This window comes from Diplotaxodon limnothrissa, linkage group LG1, assembly GCF_057381915.1.
Source record: "Diplotaxodon limnothrissa isolate DT_005_m linkage group LG1, D_limnothrissa_male_GT1.1, whole genome shotgun sequence".
In the NCBI taxonomy this organism is placed as follows: Eukaryota; Metazoa; Chordata; class Actinopteri; order Cichliformes; family Cichlidae; genus Diplotaxodon; species Diplotaxodon limnothrissa.
In genome coordinates, this window is record NC_140596.1 from 7,950,234 (window position 1) to 7,977,041 (window position 26,808).

General features: G+C 39.5%; 1 protein-coding gene across 1 annotated transcript in view; it reads left to right on the top strand.

The window, feature by feature from the left end:
• Nucleotides 1–969: 969 nt before the first annotated feature.
• Nucleotides 970–26,808, top strand: part of LOC146639352 (insulin-like growth factor 1 receptor) — a 56,990-nt gene continuing 31,151 nt past the window's right edge. The window contains exons 1-2 of the mRNA XM_085361615.1: nucleotides 970–1,907; nucleotides 10,638–11,204. Of these exons, the coding sequence (XP_085217741.1) occupies nucleotides 1,817–1,907; nucleotides 10,638–11,204 (658 nt within the window). The 5' untranslated portion in view covers nucleotides 970–1,816. The remainder of the gene's footprint in view (nucleotides 1,908–10,637; nucleotides 11,205–26,808) is intronic.

A 26,808-nucleotide genomic window follows, 5' to 3' on the forward strand; every position in this document is an offset into this window, starting at 1 on the left:
AAAAAAGTGTATGTTTTCTTCCCTTGTGATAATTTGATTCTTAATGAGGGTCAAGTGAAGACCACAGAAACAGCATGCTGTGTTCACTGTAAATGGAAATCCTCTTTAAGGTGCAAACTTAAAGTGGTAGATTTAGAAATCTTTTAGCAGGCTAAGCACTTTATGAGCTTATCTTTTGTTGCATCCTAGGGAACATGGGAAAACGGATGCAAAATTTATAAGCCAGTTAACAAGTATCATATTTGCAGTCCGAGTCCAGCCTTTGGTAAGATACCGTTTCTGTAAATTATTACATTTGTGTCATATTGCACTGCTTGGTCACAAATTGTTGGCACGCCACTGTTAAAAAAAAGGGGGGTGCACTTTTGCGCACCCCCTTTACAACTACACCCCTGCAATCGTGCAGACAGACACGGTCATTGTATAGCTGGCCCTCCACTGTGTTTTTTGAGCGGAAAACAATCCTGATCCTGGATCAGTATCCCTGATTTCCTTCATACCTCATCATCGTAAAGGTAGTCGCTACGGCGGTGCCCCGAGAGGTGACAAGAGGTCTCACTCTGTTTACATTTTTCCATCCGATTTTTAAATAGAAGCTCCAACGAATAATTGCATCCCCCTGTAAAGCCATTTTTCTTCAGAGACCCGCTATTCCCATGCTATATCCATGCTGCCGTGTTTGATGAGAATGATAGCGTAACGAACACGCCTTGTGTGGATATTATGCACTTAAAATAATCCGATAGGGTGTGCAGTGTATGTAGTTTTACGCTTAATTCGACCAAAGATGCTCGAAACTGTTAAAAACTGAGGATTTCTCCCAATGAGCGCCACAGCAGTCACTATGGTAACTGCTCTCCATGGTGGCAAAGCTGCAGTAAGAGCGACGCCCTCTTTCACCGAGGCGGAGTGATTCATCACACGATGCATATACGATCTGTACGCATGGCGCCGTGTTTACGGCTAACACGGCAGACTGCAGACTGACCGAAGGAGACTGTGTGTGTGTGCGTACCTGTGAGTTATTCCATGTAACTGCGCGAACCGCTCACTTATCTATCGACCGAGGGCGTTAGAAAACCAAAGAATTTGACCTCAACCGCAGCAAAAAGCTCAAATATTCATTTTAGCCCGCTGGTATGAAGGTGAATTACCACAACAACGCGGTGCGTGTGTGCATGATGAGCGGCTGAGGAGGAGGAGGAGAAGAAGGAGGCTGCGGTCTGAAGCCAGATTTTATCCTGGATATTTCGAAACAAACGCCGTGCCGTTTACTTAACGGGGCACTGTACAAGTGGAATATGTTACTGTATCCCCCAGTCCATCTCGGTCCATCCCAATTTTAGGGGAGGTTTGACCCGTTTTCTGCCTCCTGAGGATCCTCCAGCAACAGCAGCGGGACGGTGAACGGTTTTTCCTCCAGATATGGAGTGTGAAGATGCGGATTACAGAGGAATCCCCGCCGCTAGTTTAGATACAGTGGTCTTATATTCTCCAGTGCGGCGCTATCCAAGAGAAGAATAACTATGAATACATATTTTCTGACCTCGGGACTAAATCGGTGATATCGCTCTCTATATATGCTTTTTTAATTTTATTTTTTTTGGAGCACGACTGGACTCCCGTTAGGAAACGTGAGAGTGCAATCCTGCTAGCCTGTTTGTAGTAGCTATTAGCTCCATTAGCCGGCTAACAGCTAAAAGGTGCTGGCTGGAGCTTAAAAGGCGTTTTGATAACTCTGACTGGGTTTTCCCCACGTTTCCTTCCCACAGCATATTTATTTACTGGATTTAAAGTGTGATTCACTCATTCGGGGATGAGGTCTCGAAAGGAAAGGAGCCGCTTGACCTTGTTTTGGGGTCTGATGCTGGGTCTTTCGTCCTGCCTACGGCCCGCCACCGCAGAAAGTAAGTAATGCCTCTCTACGCTACTACACACACGGGCAAACTGTGTTTTTCCATGCTTCGTTAGTGTTCAAACACGAGGAAAAGGGTCATTTTTGTTAACCCGAAAAACAGTGTTTTACTGTAAATATCGCACATGTAATACTGCACTGTGTAAGCAGAGTGTTATTTCCGCTATTTGCACATTATTTTTATGCATTTAAAGTGAAAAACAGGTGTGTTGTTACTAGAAACGAAAAAAATATGGAATGTCACTTATGGTTTCACTATAGTTTTGCATTATTTCGGTCTAATAGATCATGATTTACTTTTCTACATTAAATTTGCGGTGTATATATTTATTTATCTTAAGTTGTTGTATTTATTTGGGCTTTAAATGGGCTTTTAAGTCACTGAGAGATTTTTGGGGGCTTTCTACATATGTAGGCTAGTTTGTTATGTCGAATTTATTTTAGAGGCAATTTTCCAACTTTGGAATAACTAAACTTTATCTTGTTCTGTCTGACACTTATCTTATTGCATGGAATTTGCGCTTTACACCTTGACATATTTTTATGAGACAAAAGGAAATATAATTTTAACTCTTGGTGAAAACTTTTTTTTTGGTGTGACTATAATAGATCGTTTTAATATTTTACTTGGCGTTTCTAACTACATCACAAACATGAGTCAGCGTTATGACTATTCATTTAGTTTGTTTTTAAATACATCGCTGTGACTCATAGCATGATGAATCAGAACAAACAAAGTGGAGGTATGCCAATATAAAACCCCATCAAACAAGTGGAATGTTAGGAATTTTAAAATGTAATTTTTAGTTTAGTTTGACTCTAAAATTGAGAAATAATATTTTCACATTCAGGTAAGAAAAACAAACAAGATCTCACCTTTTATATAGCTTATCATATATCACATTTAGAGGATAAAAAGAAGAAGCACACCCAAGCATTTATTTCCTGTAAACATATTATATTTCGTTAACGTTTCAAGTTTTCCAGGAAAACGGCGTCCACCTGAAACTGACTTGGTTAAACACGGCCCTTACATTCAGTTAGGCAATGTTTTGTGTGCATGTTATTCACAATATAGGTTGTAATTTTTAGTAATGTTCCCTCGGGGCTGAGTGAAACTAATGCAGGTTTTTTGTTTTTTCCCCTCTCGCTGTACAGTCATTTATTCTCCTTTGTCAAACAAACCTGGGGATACCTTGACCTTGGAAATGCTTTCATGAATACCAGACACAAATCATTTGAGCGACAAGAGGCCACAGATAAGAATATTAGAATATTGTGGGGTCTTTTTTTATTATAATATATTTTTTAATGAAAAGTTGATAGCACTTTAAGGAGCGCTAATCAGACTGCATGGATTTTTCGCAATAAATAAAACTCGGTTGAGCACATAAACCTTACGACTTCTGTCAGCTTGTAAACCTTTTAATCTGATGCAGTTAAATTGTCTATAAATTTATATTCCTACATTTCTTTTTTATGTGTTGCCATCTGAAACGTTTCCATGTTTCCAGCTAAACTGTAAACTGGGCTTCCCGATTCATCCCATTCATGGTGACGTGCTGGGGAGGGCTGGGTTAGGTGGGTTTTTAACCAGGGTCTGGGTTTTAAAATAGAACAAGCCAAAGTACATTCACAAGCAACACAGACCAAGTTCTGTTGATTGGAAAGACTGAGGAGCTTGTGAACTGTGTGTTATGGGGTTTTGGTTACAGGACAAACCTGAGAGCTGCAGAGAGGTTCTCCCATCGAAGTCCTGCATTTATTCTTACTCTGGTGTGGAGCTGTGTAAAGATTCCTTGTGTGGCTTAACTTTGAGCCTTTTTACTGATTTACAGTATCAGATGGCACTGAAGTTCATCTGGCATGAAGGGTGTACTATGAAGCAAGTTGTGCATAGCAGGGCTTTCTTTGTGTTAGCTAGTTTGACAGAATCTAAAAACCCAGTTGGAGATAACAGGTATAACGTTTTTGGTTACCCTAAACCTCCTACTTCAAACTCTGTGCATGTTCACATAAAGAAGGTGCGTTCGATGTCTTGTTCAGTCATTTAAGCCAATCAGAAATTCTAAGAGAAAGAGGTAATAAAAAAACTCAGCAGTGGGATATTTAAATAAATCAGAGGCAGATCCAACATTAGGAAGAGCGCAATCATAAATCTTGTGAATTCATGCATGAATATATGTATTTTTACATTCAGAGGGCTCTGGGTTCTGGATTTTAATGTCTAATGACAAAGCTGCAGATTAGCACTCAAACTTTAAAATTGATCCAGTTAAATGACAGTCAGGTCTGAAGTGGATTTCAGGTTACTGCCTTTGCTTAGGTGTTTGGCTTTTGCAATATGAAGGATTTTGGATATGGTGTGCTTGCACGAAGTTGTGCATAAAACAAAAGCACGCAGCCTGACGGTGATGACAGGTAGATGAGACAGGTGATGATTGAAAAGTGGGTTTGAACAGGAAAGAGGATGAAAGCAGAGTAGAAAGAAATGCAAATAAATAAAAAACAAACAAACATACAAAGCACCGACAGTCTGACAATGTAACCAGAAGTTGGAACTTATGCTGTAACTTGCATCGTAACTTACGATGTAACTGGAATCTTCTGTTAACCCTACGCTGTAACCAGTCAGAGTCATTGTTGGCATTTGTCAGGTGCATGTCAGGTTGCACGGCTGTACCTTTTCTGCAGTGCTTCTTTATGTGATAATAATTAGACACAGCTCAAAAGGTTGCATATAATGTATTCTTTGAATGAACAGAATAGATTGTCTGTATCACACTTAGAGCATGCTAAAGATTAAAAGTAAGGGTGAAAAGGTGGTGCTTTCAGCTGATGTTAAACCAGAACTCTGAACAAGGCTATGTGCTAGGCATTAGTTACTAACCAGGTAAAAAGAGAGCCATAAAAACGAAATAAAATAATATACGTAAAACTCAGATTTTAAGCTTGACATACCTTTGCAACACCTTAATCTTAATTGGTAGCAAACCGCTCTGATTAAGTCCTGCTGCAGACGGAGCTTTCACATTACCCCAAACAAGTTTTATCTGTCACCGGTGATCTCTTTCTTAAAGCTTTCCATCACGTTTCTTCTCACCTTGCCTCTCATGTGGAAAAGTATTTATGACTACGCTTGCCCCTCAGGCAGTCTGTCACTAACGGGACGGAAACGAGGAGTAAACAGACTTGCTGCAGTCTAGTGGCAGCGTTTGAAGCACCAGCTCAGAGGCCTGTATTGCTTCCTATTTCTTGTCTCATGGAGCTTCTAGTGGATTTCCTCTGATTGTCTGTGGACAGTCTGGATGCTGCAGGCGGCTCGGAAAAGGTTATCAAAAGTAAATATGTGATCTGGAAGCTCATCAGAGCTGCAGAGATAGGCTTGTGTACTCAGCTGTTTAAAATCTGTCAGTGTGGAAGGAGAGGGAGGGGGAGTTATTAAGCTGCTACACCTGCTATTGGTATTTTCACTTAGCCGATGCACACAACATACATTTTGATCACGAGCTTTTGTTTTTCACAAGCGGGATGGGAGCAGTTCCCATGAAAGATGGCTTTGCTGGTGCTGCAGTGAGGCCACAGAGGGTGAACTGATGAGGCCGCCTGTGGTGATGTAACGTCACCAGGCAGTGTGTCTTTTTACAGTCCTGGGTGTTGGAAGTGTATTAGCAGGTATGCGGCTCACTGAAGCCTGCTGACAAGTAGATTACAGAGAAAGACATAACGATCATGCAGCACGCTTCCTGCTCTAAATCACACCAAGGGCTCTCAAGCCCTGCCTAGAGAGGTCTTAAACTCTACACACTAAGGGAAGCACAGTGTTTCCACTAAAACTGGAAGATAAAGAAAATAGTTTCTAAACTTAAATTAAAAAGAATATCTATCAGATTGTCATAGATGGTATATGTCCGTCAAATAAGTTAACAGGGTTGGTGCCTTTACCGGTACTGTACATTGACCAGTCATGTGTGCATGTGCAGTAAACCACCACAGATTTTTCCTGCATTAAAAAGGAGGTTTTGACCTCAGCTCATTATAATTTTTGAAGTGGGGTTTAATTTACATAAGCTTTAATAAATTTGTATTCATCAAATGGCTGAAAATATGAAATGCAGACTCTTTGCCTTATATGTGGACCAATCATCATGACTGTGATAGATAAGAGCTTAAAATAGGGATTGTAAAAATTAACATTGAAACTGATGAAAAGCTGAACTACAACTGAAACATTTTCAAACAATAAAAAGGAAGCCAGCTACTCAAACGAACTGAAACAGAACTAAAAAATCAAATTCAGTTCAGGTATTTATTTTAGTTCACAGAAACCTCCAGCTCCGTGTGTAGCTCATGGTTTGTATCCAGGAGATGTTGGTTTCACTTGTACCCTTGTATTTACTAGTCTTTTGTAAACATCCCGTAGGATGACATTGTCACTAATATATTTTCCAACATATTTTGGAAAGCTTAATAATCCAAAGTGAAAAGTACTTTTTTTTTTTTTTAAAGATTATCAGGAATATTACCCATCTTTATCAACAAGTAGTTGGCTTACAGTTGGAGGGAAGTAACGCTCTTGCTCTGATTTTATCACTTGCCTGCAGTTTGCATTGTGATGGTGTCATACAATGATTTTAATGACCTCTGAGCATTTGTTCAGTTGAGGAATTAAAAATCCAGATTTTCTTGGATCTGGTTTCATTGCAAAGTTTTTCAATTTTGGGTGATTTCAACTTTAAATAAATGTCCTCATTCAAAGGTAAATGATTAGTTATTGTCAGAGTAAAACCTGGAACACTGTGCTATTGCAGTGTTGCCAATATTACATTATTCTATGCCACTAAACTGCATTGAGTGGTTTGGGAAGACATTCTGCCAGCAGAAAGGTTCATAGTGTTCTTTTTGAAATTAAACTTTGTTCCACCTCAATAGGAGCGAAGAAACACCACATATGTTTTTTGTAGAGTTCTATATTTTGGTATCGGCGGTACTGTCTGTAACTGATCCTGTGACATTTTGCAGAGAGCCATTTGCTGGGGTTATTTATTCAGTATCACTTTGTAGCGCACCGTCTGTCTACTCTTTATGATAATCATACATAAAACATGATTTGTTAGAAAACTGAAGGGATGTTTAAAATGAAACAATGCATTTGTTATAGCCATACCTTTGCTTTTATGGTAGATTTAAAAAAACAGAACAACACAAAACTCTCCTTTCTAGTCTTAAGTAGCACCAGACCTAATGTTTAACCACAAAATGTATTAACTCAGAAAACAATAGTTCTTTTTCTGGGAATGTACGATCTCCCCCTCTCAGTGTTGCTTTCGTACAGTAAAACTTTATAGACCAGCAGTAAAGTAAGTAGCAGTGTGACAACCTGTTAGCTGGTTGGTGTGAGTTTTCCATGACTCAGTGCCCTCCAGCTTTTTGAAGTCTAAATCCTCCTCACAGTGATGTGTGATAATGGCCTCCGCGTTTCTGTGGGTGCTGTGGGGCTTGAGGCAAAGTATTGTGCACACCTAAAGTGAGAGGAAAAGTTGGAAAGGCAAAATCAGTCTACCGATCATCACCTGTTTTGCCAAACTATGCCTCATGCTGGTTCGGTTTTATTCCACATAGATTCCAGCACAGTGCCTCCTTTTAAATCCTTCACTTTGTAGTTTGTTTGGTTTAGAGGTTGTCTTTGTCTAAAAAGAATCAGCCCACTGACTGCCTCAGTAAATAAAATACTTCTCAAGAGGTTAAAAAGAAAACAAATGTGAACAAATCTATTTTTACACTGAACATAAAAGTACATAAATGCATGTTTTTGCAATTAGTTCTCATCAGAGGGGCTGGCAGCTGTCCTTTGTTGTCAGTGCTTTGATCAAAAGCCCTAACATTTCACTTCTGACCTTGGCAAATACTTCTAATAGTTATAATACTTTTAATGTAGTTCACTACATCTTAGTGTATGTAGTGAATACTAAAGGGCGAGACATGGATCACGGCTTTAGGGGGTTAGAGGCATTAGGGGTCCATCTTTGTTTTAGAGCTAAATGACACTTGTTGGGGAAACTTTTGTTAAAGGCTAACAAGCTAAGGGGAACTTGCACTATTCTCTTATGCACTACAGCTCTGTGTGCTCTACTTTATCCCTCTCCCCTCTCACATACACAAGGTGAAACTACTTGAGAAACTTGTAAGGACACATATGAGTCCAAAATGCATTAAATGCTGTGACACCGCACTGAAATTAAACAAGGACACACAAATTAGGTAAAAAATGGGGTGACCCAGAAGACAGTGGTGAAGGAAACTGATCACTGGATGGATTGCCATTATTGTCAGTGTGCCCTCAGAGGATATAACCTGTTACTCTTATCTCCTAACTTTTTCCTACAAGTTCCATGCTCACTCCCCGTTTTGTTCAGATGACAGAATGTTTGGGTCACCAAGATGTATCTAGAAGTTGTGAAAGGTTTCTATAGGTGCACCTGAGGAAGGGTAATTAACAGTTGCTTAAGGTCGTTGCTTTCAGCTGCTCTTGAATGAGTTGTTGGTTAGTTGTCATCTTCAGCTTGTGTGGAAAATGTGCAGGTCTCACAAGGAGTTTGAGAGACAGTTGTACATCACACTGACATCGATTAGTCCTTCTTCTATTGCCTTCACATAAAATATAAAAATATCTAGATAAATAAACCTTATATGGAAAGATATCAATGCATTTAAATAAAAAAAGACTGTGTGTATAGTGGGAAAGGGGCATTGTATACCCAGATGATTGCCAAGAAAAAGAACAGAACAGAAGTACAAAGGATGCCCAGTTTGTCATTAGTCACACTAACTTCACCACCTTGGCTCACCTACTTCTAGCGCCCTACTTCATGTACTCATGGGTAGGACCACATCATCCTTGAACTCAATCTTCAAGTTTCTAGATGTACCTTGCACAACATACTCAACACACACATGTTGACCAAAGGTTTCCACAGACTGTCACATCTCATCTCAGGAAGCATCAAAAGTGGCAATAAATGCCTATAAAAGTATTCAAAAGTGCCTTTTTGTAGTAATTTCTTGCTACTTTAGGTTTTATTTTATTTCATTTCACTTTTATTAAACAAGGAATTCTCTTGAGATTAAAATCTGTTGGTCAAGGTACAGCTGGCCAAGAAGGAACACCATTACAAAATTATGGATTATAAAATCCGTACACCGTGAATGCACATTCACAGACAAGGTAAAGTCATAGTACAAAATACAAAGTCCACTGTGCAACACATAGTGTTGCAGATGGAAATGACATGTTTTTGCAGCTGATTAAAAAATCTTGAAAGTCATAAACATTATAACTGCTAAATACAGGTTTTTGGCATTGTCATCATGATTCTGTTGGTCTGAAGCACAGCTTCACCTCACGTAGTTCCAGACTCTTGTTTCATGAAGAGTTATGTTACTACAGTACTTGTAAAACCTTGTCATCATTAATTATGTCCTTTGTTTGACAAGTTATTTTATCACATAATGTATTTGATCAACTGACACGGTGTACATGTTTTATGTACGATGTCTTTGATAGTCGAATAGTTTCTAACCCTTTGATGTTGATGCGTTACGAAGGGTTGATAAAAACATACAGCGAAACGAAATACTGTGGTTGTAATAAATGGCTGCAAGTGTAACAACAGCCTCAACGCTGTGCAATCAAAACTTTATTGCACTGTTAACCTAAGCTTGGATCGAACGTGACTCAAGTGTTTACTTTGTCACACCATGTTAAGTTGCCATTGAAATGAGAGCTGCAAGGCAAACACACTCTGTCAGCAACAGCACGGCTCAAATGTACTGTCAATATTTAAAAAATGTACTGGATAAACCTTTAGGTATCGCTATTGCAGAGCTGGAAACCACTGATATTCTTAACAGCTATTTATTGCTAAGGGTGGGTCCATGAGTTATGAATTCTCCATCATTTTTAAACAAGGTTTTGTTGTCTAGCTTCTAAAGATCAGGCAGGACCGTTTGGATTTAGCCGAGAATGCGATTGTAAAGACGAAATTGTTCTGATTCCTGACCAGAACTTTAAATTAAAGGACACAATACAGCTTTAGTTGCAATTGTGGCTTCTGCTAAATATTCTTAAAAAAAAAAAAGAAGAAGCTGGGATAAAAGTTGCTTTTTTTTTTCTTTTGCATTAATTCTGACACAAACCTCATTTTCTATCTTGTTATAATCAGATGGACCTCTTTGCATCTCTCAGCAGTGCCTTTTTGAGTCACTTCCAGTTTAGTTTTGACCTGGTCAACTATATCTATTTAAAGACGCAAAACTCGCAATGTTTCTGTAGGTTAAGTTATGGAAAGACTTAAAGGTTGTTGAAGTTCCGTTTTTCTCTAGATGGCTCAGCTGCTCTGATTACTAAGATGTTTTCATGGTTAAAAATTTTCTTCAGACTGGGACAACCACCTCACTCATGTTTTTCATTTGATTTATATTTAACATTCAAGGAAATTCCCTGCAATAAGATTCATATTTTTCACAATTTTGTCATTGGCATGATGGTAAAATAATAAATAATGAAAAATACTGGGATCATACCTTTTGCTGCAGTTGAGCAGCTGTATTGTATAGCAGTGAAATACCTGAGGTGTTACATATTTACTTTTCGATGTAACTGATACTGACCTATGTTTTATTTTGGGTTTTTTTTGTTTTTGTTTTTTCTCCTCCCCTGCAGTCTGTGGACCCAACATTGATATTGGCAATGACATCACTGAATTCAGGCGTCTGGAGAACTGCACAGTGGTGGAGGGCTACTTGCAGATCCTCCTCATTGGTGACAAAAACAACAACATCAACAACCAGGAAGTCTTCCGCTCCCTCAGCTTCCCCAAGCTGACCATGATCACAGACTACCTGCTGCTATTCCGGGTATCCGGCCTGGACAGTCTGAGCACGCTCTTTCCCAACCTCACTGTCATTCATGGTCGTAACCTCTTCTACAACTACGCCCTGGTGATTTTTGAGATGACCAGCCTGAAGGACATCGGCCTGTACAACCTGAGGAACATCACCCGTGGAGCCATCCGTATTGAGAAAAACCCTGAACTCTGTTACCTGGACTCCATCGACTGGTCCCTCATCATGGATGCAGAATTCAACAATTACATTGCTGGAAACAAGCAGTCGAAGGAGTGCAGTGATGTTTGCCCAGGTATCATGGAGAACAACCCCCAGTGCAGCAAGACCATGTTCAACAACAATTATAACTACCGTTGCTGGAACTCCAATCATTGCCAAAAAGGTAAGGAAAGTGTTACAGACAAAAACTTATCAGGGATTTAAAATGTAAATATCATCCGGGCAGCCTTTGGTCTGATTAGTGTAGATTTGAATTTACCAACCTGTCTGTTTAACTGCTTTATTGTATTTTGACGCAAGGAAGGAGGAAAGCTGGGAGGATGTTTTTATGCAAGATTAACTTGTCTGCAGATCTTTGCATTACAATTTCCCAGATGTTTATCTGCAGAGCTCAACAGTGGCATCATTTTTGGCTCAGCCCATGGTTTTGTTGTGTAAGGTTTAGGAACTACTAGTCTGTCTAATGCTAATGTATACTTGCTTGTTTAGAAAAATATGTTTTAAATGTTTCCAAAAAGAAACAGTAGCTCACATATCGCAGTCAGATGTTTTGTATGGTCCAGTAGTTCTCACCTGCCTTAAAAAATGAAAACACTAGGTGAAGGAGTAAATGTTACAGAGCTTAATTAAACCGCTCCGGTTACGATGAGTGCGAAGGCGGCCTTTAATTTTGTGTTTATGACTGCAGCGTTTTAGATGACTTGTTTTGCTGGTGCTTTTCAGACGATGTGTTTTGGCTGACTGTGTGCGTGTCTGTCTGTCTGTCTGAATTGTTTCCCTGGTGACTGGCGCCTTGCTGCAGACTCAGCATGTTGATGTTTTCTGCCTTGTGACATAGAACTGTCGCTGGGCTCGCTTGGACTATAAGCACGCCTGTATACATGCGCGCGCACACACGGTAATGATCATCAAATGCATTCGCAGCACATACAGAGATATAGACACATAAACAGGTAAATTACATATGCAGATATCTCTGACAAGCACATCTACGCATGGCCTGCTTCGTGAGTTGTTGGATTGACAGCGTGTGGGCATGATGGGAAAGAAATCAGAAGGTGAACTGAGCTGGAGGAGGATGTGTCGGATGGATGGATGTGGATGGAGGAGGTGTTAGGTGGATGAGAATAATGCTTACTGTTTGTCATTCCTCTTGAGAAATGGACAGTCTTTGTCTAGAGACTTTTCCTTTTCTTGCATTAGACACAAGGAGAAAGTACAAGATAATTTTATCATTCAGTACTTTATGAACGATGACCTAGAAAATTTACCACAAGCAATCTGTCTAAAGTTGTGTCTTGCAGGAAGGCCATGTGCCGCCCCACCTGCTGCTTCATGAAGTCAGCAACTTTTTTTGTCTTAGTATACCAGTTGCACAGTCAGCGAGGAGATCAAGTGTCGCGCTGTACAGAAACAATAAGGTTTCTTCCGATAAAAGGCCATCTTTCTGTCTTCACTCGGAGATAGTAATATTGTTTTTCAAGGGGCAGAGGAAAATGAAGGACAGTAGATTAGGTTCACTGATGAACAATGGCACTGGGTAATATTTTATACATCAAGTCTGCGCACATTCAACAATGCCATGTTTGTTTTGTTGCATCAATAAGTCCAGTGCTTTAAACTGCAGCGGTAGTCTTTGTTCTGGTCAGGCACATGAACCAGTTCTCCAACCTCTCTAGTTGAAGGAGCTATCGTCACCAGCTGCAGCGCACATTTCTCCAGCCACTAAAGGAGGGACACTCTGGAGCTGCCTGCACATAATGCTCACTGTCGCTGCCCAACGGCACATGCCTAAAGTGACATTTCAACTGCTGGCAGGCACTTTGTGGTCTCTTCAGCTTGTCTTACACCACTTAAGTTTTGTAACCTGGTACATGTGGTGTCTTTAGGTGATATATCAATGGAGGACAAAGAGATTCACAGATAACTAAGAGGGAGACCCTGCAAGAGCTGGAAAAGATCAGACAAATAATAATAACAATAATAATAATAGTAATAATTCTTTATTTAAAAGGGACCGTACAGTTTAACATAGTAAAAGTATAAAACATGAAACTGATGTACTGCACAAAAGTTTATGGCTATTGCTAATTTCCAACCATTGTCCCTTGTTGGGCTGCCTTTATGGAAAATGTTGTCCAAATTTAGATCTGTGATATGACATTTTGCTATTATATTATATGGTATAGGGCTGTGCGATATGACCAAAATTTCATATCCCGATATAAGGCATCTATCGTCCCGATAATGATATAAATCACAAAAATTTAACATTTTCTGTAAATTCTGTGAATCTCGGGCAGCTCGACTTGCGTGAAGTGTTTCCAGCTGGGCGTCGTGTACCTGGAGTCGAGTTTTTTAACGCTGTATGAAACCATACATTTTTAGACTTAAGTTTTAACGGCCGCTGTTTTCTTTGTAAGTATTTATTAGGGAAAAGTCTGTTGTAACGTTTGAGTCTAAGGTTTATTTTTTAGCACCTGACGGCTCTTTTTTTGCTTCTCATCCGTAAATAATCTGCTCTTTCACGTGATTCAGTTTATTTTGAAAAGTCTCAACAGGATGACTTACTGTCTGGAGATATGGGGTAATGCATATAAAACGAACACTCTTCCTATTTTCAAGTTACAAAAAAAAGCTATAAGAATTATAAACCAATCAAACTATATAGAACCAACTAACATTTTGTTTATTAATCTGAATACCCTGAAATTTTATGATTTAGTTGAATATAAAATGGCACAGATAATGTATAAAGCACAAAATAACTTGCTTTGCCCCAGTACTCAGAAGCTGTTCAAAGTCAGAGAGAGTCAATATGACTTAAGGGGAACAGATTTCTTTAAAAAAAAACAAGATAAGGACAAATATAAAGCAGAGATGTGTTTCTGTTAGAGGAGTTAACCTGTGGAATAGTTATGACAGTGATTTAAAAAGGTGTAGTTCATTTTCCTTGTTTAAAAACATGTTTAAAAATAGAGTAATAGAAAAATATATAAATCAAGAATGAAAAGAGCAAAAAGGAGAAAAAAAAATAACCTCTTGATTCTTTTGCTTTGATGTAGTTACTTATCTAAGGTGGAAAGTTTTTTTTTTCTTTGTTTTTTTTTTTTTTGTTTGTTTGTTTGTTTGGTTTTTGCTTTGTTTTATTATTTTCTTCAAGCCCTGTGTACAGGAGCTGCATACAAAAAGATATTTTGTGAAAAGGGTTGGCGTAATAAGCAAATGCTTCAGCCAATACCTTTTGATTAGCCTTGTCTCATGCTTTCTTTCTTTATGGTAGATTTTTGTTCTGTTTTCACTGTTTTTTTTTTTTGTTTTGTTTTTTTCACTGTTTTCACTGAGATTTGAATTTGAATGCTAATCAATAAAATCAAATCAAAATCAAATCAAAAATCAAATCAAAATCAAAAAAGGATCTTGCGCTTTATTGTGAAAGGTTTATGTGGTAAATAAACAAGCGGACACACTAACGACAACGCATAAAAACAGGCGCTTGTCCGTCCGTAGTGTGGTTATATTAAATATACGAGAAAGAGAGAACTTTAAGAAATTAATATAGCCACTACAGTGACCATCGAAACGATGAAAAAATATTGCCGTAAACAGTTTATTTTGCGACACCACAAAACAAACGATGGCGTAAAATGAAACGATAGATGTTTTTATATCGTCATCCGATATATATCATTATATCGAACAGCCCTATTATAGTAATGTGATTACTATCTTGTCTTTGGATGTATCTATTAAGACACTCTGGGACCAGCCTATTTATACACTTGAAGACTAATTTAACAAAACACAAATGATTGAAACTCTTAAAACTAAGTAAATTATATTTCATTAAAAGTTGTGATGCATAAAGTAATTAAAGTAGGAGTGGGTATCATCACTGATTTCTAGAATCAATTTGATTCAAAAGGTCCAGATTCGATTCGATACACGATTCGATTAGATTCAGTTTTGACTCAGACAGTTAGAAATATTATAATTCTGATCATTTATCAGTACTGACAGTTGTGAGACCTAATCAGAGGTGTAAGCATCATAGCAGATGCCTTTGTGCCAAAGTAACTGAGGATAAAACACAGAAAAACATGGAGATTTTCCTGGCCTGGCTTTATATAGTAGATAACCTTAAAAATATTTTGCAGTAGAACAAAAACAGAAGAAAACAAAGAATCAACACATGAACATTACATGATGGTGCTGAAGTGAAGCAGAACAAAGTTACAGAGGTTTTATTAGAGACGCAGCTAAGCATTTTGCAATTTGGCGTAATTTTTAAAAAAGTTTAAATTTCTTTGGTATTGAACAGCAGAAATTAGGCTTTCTTGTTGGAAGTCATTTAAAAAAAGAGAAGAAAAGAAAAGAAAACAGCGGCCGACAGTGCTGTGAACAACGGTACACTGGTGGTTAATAAGTAAGCAAATAATATAGAAAACGGAGATTTGAGATGGGAAACTGTTCTTGAAATACACTGAGAGAAAAAGAGAGACAGAGCTGTGCAGGAATTGTGATTTTTATTGCGGTGGAAGCAAAGCAGCAAAAGTAAGAGGGAATTCATGACGATGTTTATGTGAAGCGTAGTTTTGATCTTCTTTTGGTACTGGTTCAGTCAGTTTTGGTTGGAGAGTGACAAAACCTGCAGCTTCAGAATCTGTGAGCTGTTGGCTTTCAGCACCGGCAGCGTGCCTGTGTACGTGCCGTTGGGTGAGAACGCCGACAGCTCACAGATTCTGATGCGTCGGGTCCGCGCTTTGTGTTTACGTCTTTTTGCGGAATCCGTCTGGGATTCAGGTCTGGGGAACGGATGGGCCAGTCCATAGCATCAATGCCTTCGTCTTGCAGGAACTGCTGACACACCCCAGCCACATGAGGTATAGCATTGTCTTGCATTAGGAGGAACCCAGGGCCAACTGCACCAGCATAAGGGGTCTGAGGATCTCATCTCGGTCAGTCAGGCTACCTCTGGCGAGCACATGGAGGGCTGTGCAACCCCTCAAAGGAATGCCACCCAACACCATTACGGACCCACTGCCAAACCGATTATGCTGGAGGTTGTTGCAGGCAGCAGAACGTTCTCCACGGTGTCTCCAGACTCTGTCACGTCTGTCATATGTGCTCAGTTTGAACCTGCTTTCATTTGTGAAGAGCGCAGGGCGCCAGTGGCGAAGTTGCCAATCTTGGCGTTCTCTGGCAAATGCCAAACGTCCTGCACGGTGTTGGGCTGTAAGCACAGCCCCCCACCTGTGGACGTCGGGCCCTCAGGCCACTCTCATGGAGTCTGTTTCTGACCGTTTGAGCAGACACATGCACATTTTTGGCCTGTTGGTGGTCATTTGAGAAGGCTCTGGCAGTGCTGCTCCTGTTCCTCTTTGCACAAAGGTGGAGGTAGCAGTACTGCTGCTGGGTTGTTGCCCTCCTACAGTCTCCTCCACATCTCCTGATGCACTGGCCTGTCTCCTGGTAGCGCCTCCATGCTCTGGACACTACGCTGACAGACACGGCAAACCTTCTTGCCACAGCTCGCATTGATGTGCCATCCTGGATCAGCTGCACTACCTGAGCCACTTGTGTGGGTTGTAGACTCCGTCTCATGCTACCACTAGAGTGAAATCACCGCCAGCATTTAAAAGTGAACAAAACATCAGCCAGAAAGCATAGGTACTGAGAAGTGGTCTGTGGTCACCACCTGCAGAACCACTCTTTTATTGGGGATGTCTTGCTAATTGCCTATAATTTCCACCTGTTGTCTGTTCCATTTGCACAACAGCATGTTAAATTGATTGTCAATCAGTGTTGCTTCCTAAGTGGACAGTTTGATTTCACAGAAGTGTGATTGACTTGGAGTTACATTGTGTTAAGTGTTCCCTTTATTTTTTTGAGCAGTTTGGTTTTGTGAGGTTTAACCTGAGAGTCTGGTGTCTCGATTTTATATTTAAAAATTGATTCAGGATTTTAATGAATCGATGTCGCTTTGTTCAAGCTAAAATCGATTTTAATCGGAAAATCGATTATCGAAACCCACCCCTAAATTAAAGCATTCAAAGTAAAATGCTGCACAAGTGTGACATTAACATAAAAGGACTTGTAGTTTAAAGTGCTTTGAATGGTCAGTAAGACTTAAAAATGCGAGTACATTTCATTACATTTTGCGCAACCATTATTAACAATAACAGTGGCGTAGGAGTGCCATGATCATTCATGGGTGCACAATAAAAGTTAAAATCTGTTGAAAAATAAACTTAGGTGGCTGTTACTAGACCTCAGCTGTAAAGTAAGTGTGTGTGTGCGTGTGCGCGCTGTATCTACAGCAAATGTATCTGCATATTTTTTTCAATTAATAATTTAATCCTAAATGCCTCAGTACTTAATTTACCAGTGCCACTGCGAAAGTTGCTTCCACTGCTACTTCAGCTGCTAAACCATCTGCTGCTACAACCAGTACTATTACTTCTGCTTCTCCCACAAAGACTACAAGTTCTGCTGCTAAAACCACTGTTAACACTACTGTAAGAAGTGCTAGTACTCGGGGCCACATTCCTCTTGTTTGCAGCTGTATGAGGTCAGAGCAGAACACACAGACACAGACAGACAGAGACCTCTGCTCTGCTATACTGTTGGCTAACTGGTGCCAGCACATTTAACGTGGTGTCTGGGTGAAAAGTCTGTTGTTTTCCAATTACTGATAATTTCACCACTCATGTTCCAAAGCATCTAAGTTGCTGTTTACCCCCAGCAACAATATTTCAGAACCTGACTAACTGGACACTTTTAGTCATGACTTGTGTATTTTTGTTCAGCTGGCATCTTCGTGCCTTTTTGTTAACTAGACTAAAGATAGGGTGGCGAATGACCCTGCAAAGATGCGTAAGTAGTCTACCAGAGGCTCCAGAGGGAGTGTGTCAGCCAGGGCAAATGGGCCATCAGTTGCTGCCGCCGCTGCCTTAAAACAGAATTGATCTCAGACAACATGAGCACTGCTGCTCTCACTGCAGAGACTGCGTGTTGTGCTATTTATTAGGCACTTTATTGGAAAAGTCTGCTGGTAGTAAAGCTAGGCTTCATTAAGTGAGGAAGGCCAATGGCTGGAGTAGTTGAGCAGGCTGACCAAGCATGTTGTCTGGCCACTCCACTACCTGCAGCTCAGAGGCTTTACGTGCAATCCTGTGTGTTAATAGTATGTAGCAATAAATAGAGCAAAACTTGGTTCTGTTTATGCAATTGTAGCAGCAAACATTGCGGCCACACAGGATCATACTTCATCATCATGATTTGTCTCCTGTGATAACGCCCTGTATCAAGCTTCAGTAATCTTATCTGGAAGCTATTGTTTAAATATGTGTCTGGCTCACAAGCCTGTTGTGCCAGCACTTTGTATTCAAAGGCATTTTATTTCCAGACACAGTCATTCATGGGATCAATATATGACGAGAGAGAAGAGTGCCAACCCTGTTTTCAGAGAGTTTATATAAAGGACGTGCCTTTAGACTGAACTCATTCATAAAACTGTTACAGCGAAAAGAAGGTTCAAAGCCTGCTTTCTTCTCTGGGAAAGTTTGGTGGGGGGGGGGCTGCATTCTCCTGTGTTTACTTCCTCATTTGTTTTTTGGAATCTGGTTTGGGTGTTTTTGTCTCCTTCATAACTCATGGGCTGCTTCTAAAGAAGAGCCATGTCCGAGCATGCTGGGAAGCAAACACGTTGTTTCAGTCGCGCTCTCAAGCACACGAATCCACACACTCTCTCACACATCGAACAGCATGGGGGATGTTTTCCGGTGCTTTGTACGGTCTGAGGAGATGAAAGCACATCATTAAAGTACAAAGTAGGACTTCTGGGATTTACTGGAAGGAATTTTTGTCTTTTGTTAACCCCTGGCTGAGGGGATTACACATTAAACTAGAAGGATTGTCTTTAGCGGTGCTGCTCATTCAGTTGTTAACTTAGTTTACAGTACCTGGCGTGTCAGTATTGGAGTGTTTATATTTATAGTCCTTAAGCTAGCATGCCCTCCTGATGAGGCAGTGTGCATTGTGCGTTAGTATTATTAGTATATATACAAAAGGAATGTGCTTATGTGCACATCAAGATAAAAATCAAGGATGGAAGCAATTTTCCAAACCTGTTTGTAGAGTTTGAAAGTTTCTGTCTTTGGTGACCTATAGCGGTAGACTCAAAAATGCAGTGGCATAGACTATTTGACACAATTTCACAGACATTTTGAGAAGACTTTTTTTGACTTCTTACCATGAATGGGGAAAATAAATGATTGTGGGCTAGTAAAACCTAGAATTTGTATCACTATATTTTTTAACATTCTGCTGTTTTTATATGGGATCATCAAAATCAATATTTGCGCAAGTGATTCTTTATATAATTTTGCAGGCCCATTGCTGTATTATCAGCAATTAACTGCAATTACAAATTGCATGTTATTTGCCTATTTACCCTATTCAATCGCAGACAAATATGAGACTGATAGCAGACTGTGTTGGGTCTGCGCTTCCACAGGCCCCGCTGGTTTAGAGACTTATTCCCGTTAATGAAACAAGACGAACAGCAATTGATCGATTTTACTTGCTAGCAAGGGAGGCTGGTCGGAACCAGGCTCTTGGAGCTGAACGCTCCTCACCTGTTTCCTAGCTAACTTCAAATAAACAGCCTTCCTTGCAGCCTTTTTATTGAATACAGTTACAGTTTACACAGGCACCACCCACTGTAACACCCCCTGTGGTGTGTCAGGCCCTTGTAAATGTGTGTGTGTGTGTGTGTGTGGGTGCACGTGAGTGTGTGTGTGTGTGTGGGTGCACGTGAGTGTGTGTGTTTGTGTTTGGGGGTGCATTTGTGTGACCCCCTGTTCACCAAAGGGTAATAAAGGCAGGAAGTTTACTAAACAAGAAAACAGAACTTTCACCTAGGATGCCTATAATAAAACACTATAGCGTCCCCCACCATTCAACAGGCTGGGGAGGGGGTCAGAAACAAAGGAATGTCTTTGATCATACAGTTTGAACCAAGACTTAAAAATTTAAGTAACACAATGACAGCATTTAACAATTTGACTCTAACAGACTGACTGCTTTATTTGGCAACATTTATTGTTTTTAAGACGTATATAAGCTGAATAAAGGTTAGAAATCGGAATGTGTTGCAATAACTGGCATGTAACAAAATGTTCAAAAGTGCGATAATATTGTATCATAAGTGAAGAATTTTGATAATATTGTATGGTTGACTACACATGCTCTCATGTAATGTTTTCCAAAATATTACGTTACTGTAATTGTTCTATATTTTTAGTATTTCATTCTAGGGCTGTTTGATATAACGATATATATCGGATGACAATATGAAAACGTCTATCGTTTCATATTATGATATCGTTTGTTTCATCGTGTCACAAAATAAACTGTTTACGGCAATATTTTTTTTCATTTTTTGATAGTCACTGTAGTGGCTATATTAAATTCTTTTTTTCTTATATTTAAAAAATAACCACACTACGGACGGAAAGCAGCTGTTTTTACACCTTGTCATTAGCTACAATGACTGTAAACCTAGCGTGCGGCTCTGCATCCGTTTGTTTATTTTCTAAACCTTTCACAATAAAGCTGAAGAGCCTGTTGAAATTTTTCAAAATAAACTGAAATAATGACAAACAGAAAGACCAGTCAAAACAAATCAAGTACCTTATTTCTAAACGAGGTGCTACCTCTGTAGCATGGACATGGTTTGGTTATGAAAAGTCTGGCACGGACCAGAAAACTGTACCATGCAAATTATGCAGGAAACCGGTCCCCACCTCACACTCAAACACGGCAAACCTCTTCTATCTCCTACGCAAGAATCACATGAAAGAGTGTGGAGAGAGTTTACGGATGAGAAGCAAAAAAGAGCAGTCAGGTGCACAAAATAAACCTTAGACTCGTTAGAACAGGCTTTTCCCCGCAGCATGCAGTGTAATAAATACTCACAAAGAAAATGGCAGCTGTTACAACTTATGCCTAAAAATGGATAGTTTCATGCATTGGTCAAAACACTTGACTCCAGCTACACGACGCCCAGCTGAAAACACTTCATGCAAGTCGAGTTGCCTGAGATTCAAAGAAAATGTAAAATTTTTGCTATATTTATCATTGTCGGGACGATAAATGTCTTATATCAGGATATGAGATTTTGGTCATATCGCACAGCCCTATTTCATTTATCTCTGAAGGGAAGACAGAAAACAAAGCTGTACTGCTAATAATAATTAATGTAGGCAAAGGATAGAAAGAGTAGAGAGCTCTACAACTCTGGAGGAGATATGAACATTACATTATTTCTTATTGCACAAAAGGGTAAGAACTTGATAGTAAAATGCCCCAGAAAACAACCTGCTGCGACTGTAACAGTATATCAGCTCTTTGGCATGTTGTCTCTGTAGAGATGCTTGGAATCTTGTTTATACACAATCTATAATGCTAACGCAAAGTTAGCATCAAAGACCTCAGCTAAAACTGAAGGTGCTAACAGCATTGGCAATTAAATTAAAGTTTATATTAACAATGTGACTGTCCATATCAGGGTATATTGTGTCGTAATGAAGAAGCAGTGGAGTAAATCAGTAACTTAAGGCATTATTTTTATTGATCAGTGTTCCCAACACTGACCATCATTATCAATAAATGAGTGAAAATGGGAAGGGTATTTATTTTTGCTGCAGTGTAACTGTGTTTGAGAAGAGGTAGTAAATCTGTTTCTCTGCAATGTTGTGGAGGAGAGACTCGTGAGCCATTTTCACATCAGTTTAAAAAAATTACAAAATAAGCTTGTTCATTCCATGTGTCTATTTTCTATCTCACCGGTAGCAGTAGTTGTTTGAGCCACACAGTTTGCATTATGGTAGGACAACAGAGCTAACTTAACAGAGTGCATTCTTAGCCCCCTAATGCAGTTGTTTTCAGTTGCTGGCAAATTTACAGGCATTGGTCCTGGCACTGTACCCACCAAATATTTAAAACAAACTACAGATTGCAAAATGCAGATTCTGAGCACCCGTCTGTAGTATCAGTGAAACTGTGCATGTTAGCTGGCATGTAGGAAACACACTATCAGCTGTCTAGCAGGAAAACGCACTTCCACTGTGTGAAAGAGCTAAAGAGAGTCCAACAGTGTGTGAGTCACTGAATCGGTGGACTCGGTCCCAGCCTCTCCTTCCCTCTCCTGTTTTCTGGTTGCTTTTGGATGTCGTAGATCCAGTGTTTATTTGCCCAGTGCTTCTCTAGTGCTAAATGTGAGGCCATTTTTAAACACAGATTTCCTTAATGTGAACTAGCCTTTTTCAGTTTTTACCTCAGACATTTTGGAGTGTTCCAGTAGTACGTTGTCCCCGTTGAACTCTGCCAGTATGATTTGTGTGGATTCTATTAAAGTCTTGATTTTATTTTTTTTATTTAATTATTTGAGACATATACCTTAATTAGTTTGTTGCAGTGTTTGCAGAAGTCCACGTTTCTTTCATGATATGATGATTTCATTGCTTCATGATACTTCTTTCTTCCTCCCTTTTCTGACAGTTCTTTTCACATGCAACAATATACCTGGTTCAGGTATCAGCATGGCTACAGCAACTCAATCTGTGTCACTTTGAGAGCACATCTGCTTTAAATGTGCGCTTTTCACTCCAGAGACAGGAGAATGATCTATTTTGACTCTTAAATTGCGAATGAAAGTTACGAAAGGAAATATATTTACCCTTTTTTCTTTTTTTTTTTAAATTCACACCTTACCTTAATTGGGTTAAATTGGTCTTGTTTTGTTCTGAACATTTTTGTAGGAACATTTTTTATGTTCACTTAAAGAGACATTTTGATTTTTAACTTTCTGTTTAATTTTGTGTTTGTTGTTTGGTCGAGTGTGTATGACAGATAAAAACTGGAATGGCCTGTAAACACGGTTATAGTGGGGGAAAAGAAGCAGTTTCTCTTTGTTTCCCTGTGTTTTTTGTTTGTTTGTCTTTTAAATTTAAATAAAACGTTTTTGTTTTTTGTTTTTTTCGCTATTATTTTGACTGCGTTGACTTCTTCTCTTAGCGTCAACCAACATTATTAGCAAATTAATCACAGGCAAATAAATAAATAACTAAATTGCTCTTGTAAAAACGATTGGTTGAAGGCTCAGCCTATCGCCCAATGTCGATATAGTCATCAAATCACCCAGCCTCAGTGGAGGAGGTTTTAAACCAGTTCCTGCACTGCAGAAATGATCATGGTTGGATTTATGTATTTATGAAAATGTAGACAATCCATGGCATGCTCATTGGCAAACAATTTGTCAGAAGTTGCTAGCCAGTGAACACAAATCAGATCCACCCAAGATGCTGACTGCCAAAACTCTCACCTAGAGGCTGCATAACAAGACTTTACTAACTGATCAATAACAACATCTATCTTTTAGACATTGTATGAATTTAGCAAGTCTTTGCTCTATATTCCAAAAGGCACCATCGGCACAACACACTTCTCAGTTCAGTTGGCCCATGTGTCAAAGTGGCCACCCCCTGACTTTAAGCATTAATAATATCCAAATTCACACAATGCTGGTTTTTATACATGGCTGTAAATACCTTTTCCTGCAATCAGGTCGGACTCTTTAACGTGGGAAACTATGGGCACAAGTGGCTGCTCCAGGAGCTACAGTTTTTGGCACTTTCACCTGAGCCTATTTTTTTTTTTTTTCCAGCACCAAAGGTTGCTGCTTGCTTCGAAACCACACACATATATGACAGCAAAGCCTCTAGTATACAGCAGTAACAAAATGCATGCTGACAAACAGAATAGTGGTAACATATTGTAGTAAACACATTATGTAAGATAATGGAAGTTACTGTGGTATTTTTGACTGACTGTAAATAAAAGTCAGAGATACATGGGTCGACAGAGAGGTCATCTTGTGACCTAGTGCTTAAGGCTTAAGGAAGCCCAGTGACTATAAGTTCCTGCGGAAGTCTGCCTAATCTCTGCTATGATTAGCTCCATGCCATCATGCACAAAGTACAGACATCCACTCTCTCACTTTATACTAAGCTGGAGATGGATGAAGAAGCCCTGGGACCATGTGGTTGCTTGCTTGTGGTTAAATCCCTGAAAGTGAATGAGAGATCTTCTTCTTACTTTTCACCATACTATGAGACGTACCAGTGCTACTGGCTGAATTTCAATCAGCTTGCGATTTTGGGAAATCACCTTGACTTTCATCAAAACACCTCCTACATTACCTTCTTTGGGTCATTTGTGGGTGTGTCCTCACATTCATAAAAGAGCTTTTGATTGTCAGTGAATACCCACTCCCATTGAAGAGCTGAGCATTTCTGTCAGCATGCAAAGCTGGATACATTTAACACACAATAGACTCTGAAAGTGCTGCACACATCTTGGACTCTTGATTAGATCTTTTGGCTTAGACCTGTGATGGCATGCTGAGATGTGTTACTTCCACCAGAAATTCTAATCTAAGTTTATCACAGTATTTTCTCAGTCATTGAAAACCAGTGAAACAGAGTGATTTTGAGTCTTGCTCTGTTTTGCAACTGCAAAAGCAAAAAACCCTTGTTGGACCAAAATGCCTCAATTATAGAGCTTTATAAGGCAGGTAAATGGGTAGTAAATAAATATAATTTAGAAGGTATATAGGAAAATGTGGTAGTCAGGGCTTGTGCAAGGGTTTCAGAACTTAAGGTGCTCTTTGGCTTCTGGGAGACACTAAATTTTATTATTATTGGTTATTTTTTTTAATCTGTTTACTTTTATATTTTTACTTTGAATTTTCTCCGACATCATATTTCAGATTTGGTGATTTAAAAGACCAAAAAAAGTAATAAACAAAAAAAGAAAAACCCTGCAAAAAGTATCAAAAAAACAACCTTTTACTGAAGGTTAACTCTATCATAGGTCATGTTACTGTCTTCTCATTCAGGAAGGTGCTTGTGTGGGTAACCTGTGTGGGACATAGATTCTTGTTTGGTTAAGTGAGCAGCTCTCCATTGCTTCTTCTCCACCCTCATGGTACTATTGGGGGTTGCTAGTCTGGAGCCAGTTCTGCCTTGATTTGAAAACCAGCCCGCATTTCATCAGGCTTGAGAAATGATTATTATGTAGTGTTGTTAGCAGAGGTTTGGGTAATTTCTGTTGGGGGAAAAAATAGTGTACGGAATCTGTGGGCTGCATCTGCCGATCATTGAATTTCCTGCAGTAGCATCACAGCCACACATATCAGCGGTCCAGGGGTGTTGACTACCCATTCCTTTTACTTCTCTGGCACAAAAGGGAATAAGTAGATAATAACAATTTTTAAAAAAAAAAAAAAGCCATCGACCAAACTATTGTTTTAGACACTTATATTTGTCCCAGTTCATCAACCATAAAGTGTCTGTGCTGGCCCATGGTTTAACATGTATATTTATATGTAGTAATCCCAAGCAGAAGTAAAGCTTGCCCTCCTCTACTGTTTCATCACTGCAAGCTTGGTCCGGACAGCAATGGCTGGTTGCGAGCTATGGGGCAGCTTAGAGTAAAGTCACTAAGCTTAAAACTAGATATCTCCCTACCACAGTTGGGAGCCACGTATCTGGAAAGGTAACCCTGGGGCTTTGTCTAGACCCTTCTTGCTGAATTTGAGCATCTGTCATATACCAGACACTGACACTGATTGTTGATTGGCAGGTCATTCTTGTGGCCAGCCTACCTTTCAATTTCGATCAGATCACCTGTTGTTTTCCATTTTGTCAGCACATAGCAATCTCATAGTTGTCTCATATTCATTGTGATATGCTCCCTATTTATATGTATTTATATTTACTACTTTCTATGTTGTAAACACATACTGAAGACATATAATATATGAAGCAAGGTATGTAGAATAGCAAAGAAAAAAATTGATAAATAGTCTCTGAATATGTCTTGTTTTTTGTATTCCTCAAAGCAGCCACCCTTTGCTTTGTTGACAGCACTGCAAACCCTTGGCCTTCTCTCAATAAGTTTATGATGTAGTCACCCGAAATAGTTTTCACTTCACGGGTGTCCCTTGTCAGGGTTCATATGTGGAATTTCTTGCCTTCTTCATGGGCTCAAATCATCAGTTGTGCTGTGCAGAGGTCAGGTTGGTACACAGCTGACAGCCCTATTTGACAACTGTTAGAATTCAAATTATGGCAAGAACCAATAAGTTAAGAAAAGAGAAATGACAGTCCATCATTACTTTAAGAACTGAAGGTCAATCAGCTGGAAAAATTGCTAAAACTTTGAATGTGTCTCGAAATGCAGTCGCAAAAACCATCAGGCCTCTACAATGAAACTGGCTCACATGAGGACCACCCCAAGAAAAGAAGACCAAGAGTCACCTCTCCTGCTGAAGATAAATGTATCCGAGTCACCAGCCTCAGAAATCACAAGTTAACAGCATCTCAGATTAGACCCCAGATAAATGCCACACAGAATTCCAGTAGCAGACACATCTCTACATCAACTGTTCAGAGGAGACTGTGCGAATCAGGCCTTGATGGCCTATAAAGCAACAAGCAGAAGAGATTTGTTTGGGCCAAGAAACCCAAGGTATGGACATCAGAACATTGGAAATCTGCGCTTTGGTCTGATGAGTTCAAATTTGAGCTCTTTGGTTTCACCTGCTGTCTCTTTATGTGACGCAGAAAAGGTGAATAGATGGTCTCTACATACATGGTTTCCACTGTGAAGCATGGAGGAGGATGTGTGATGGTGTCAGG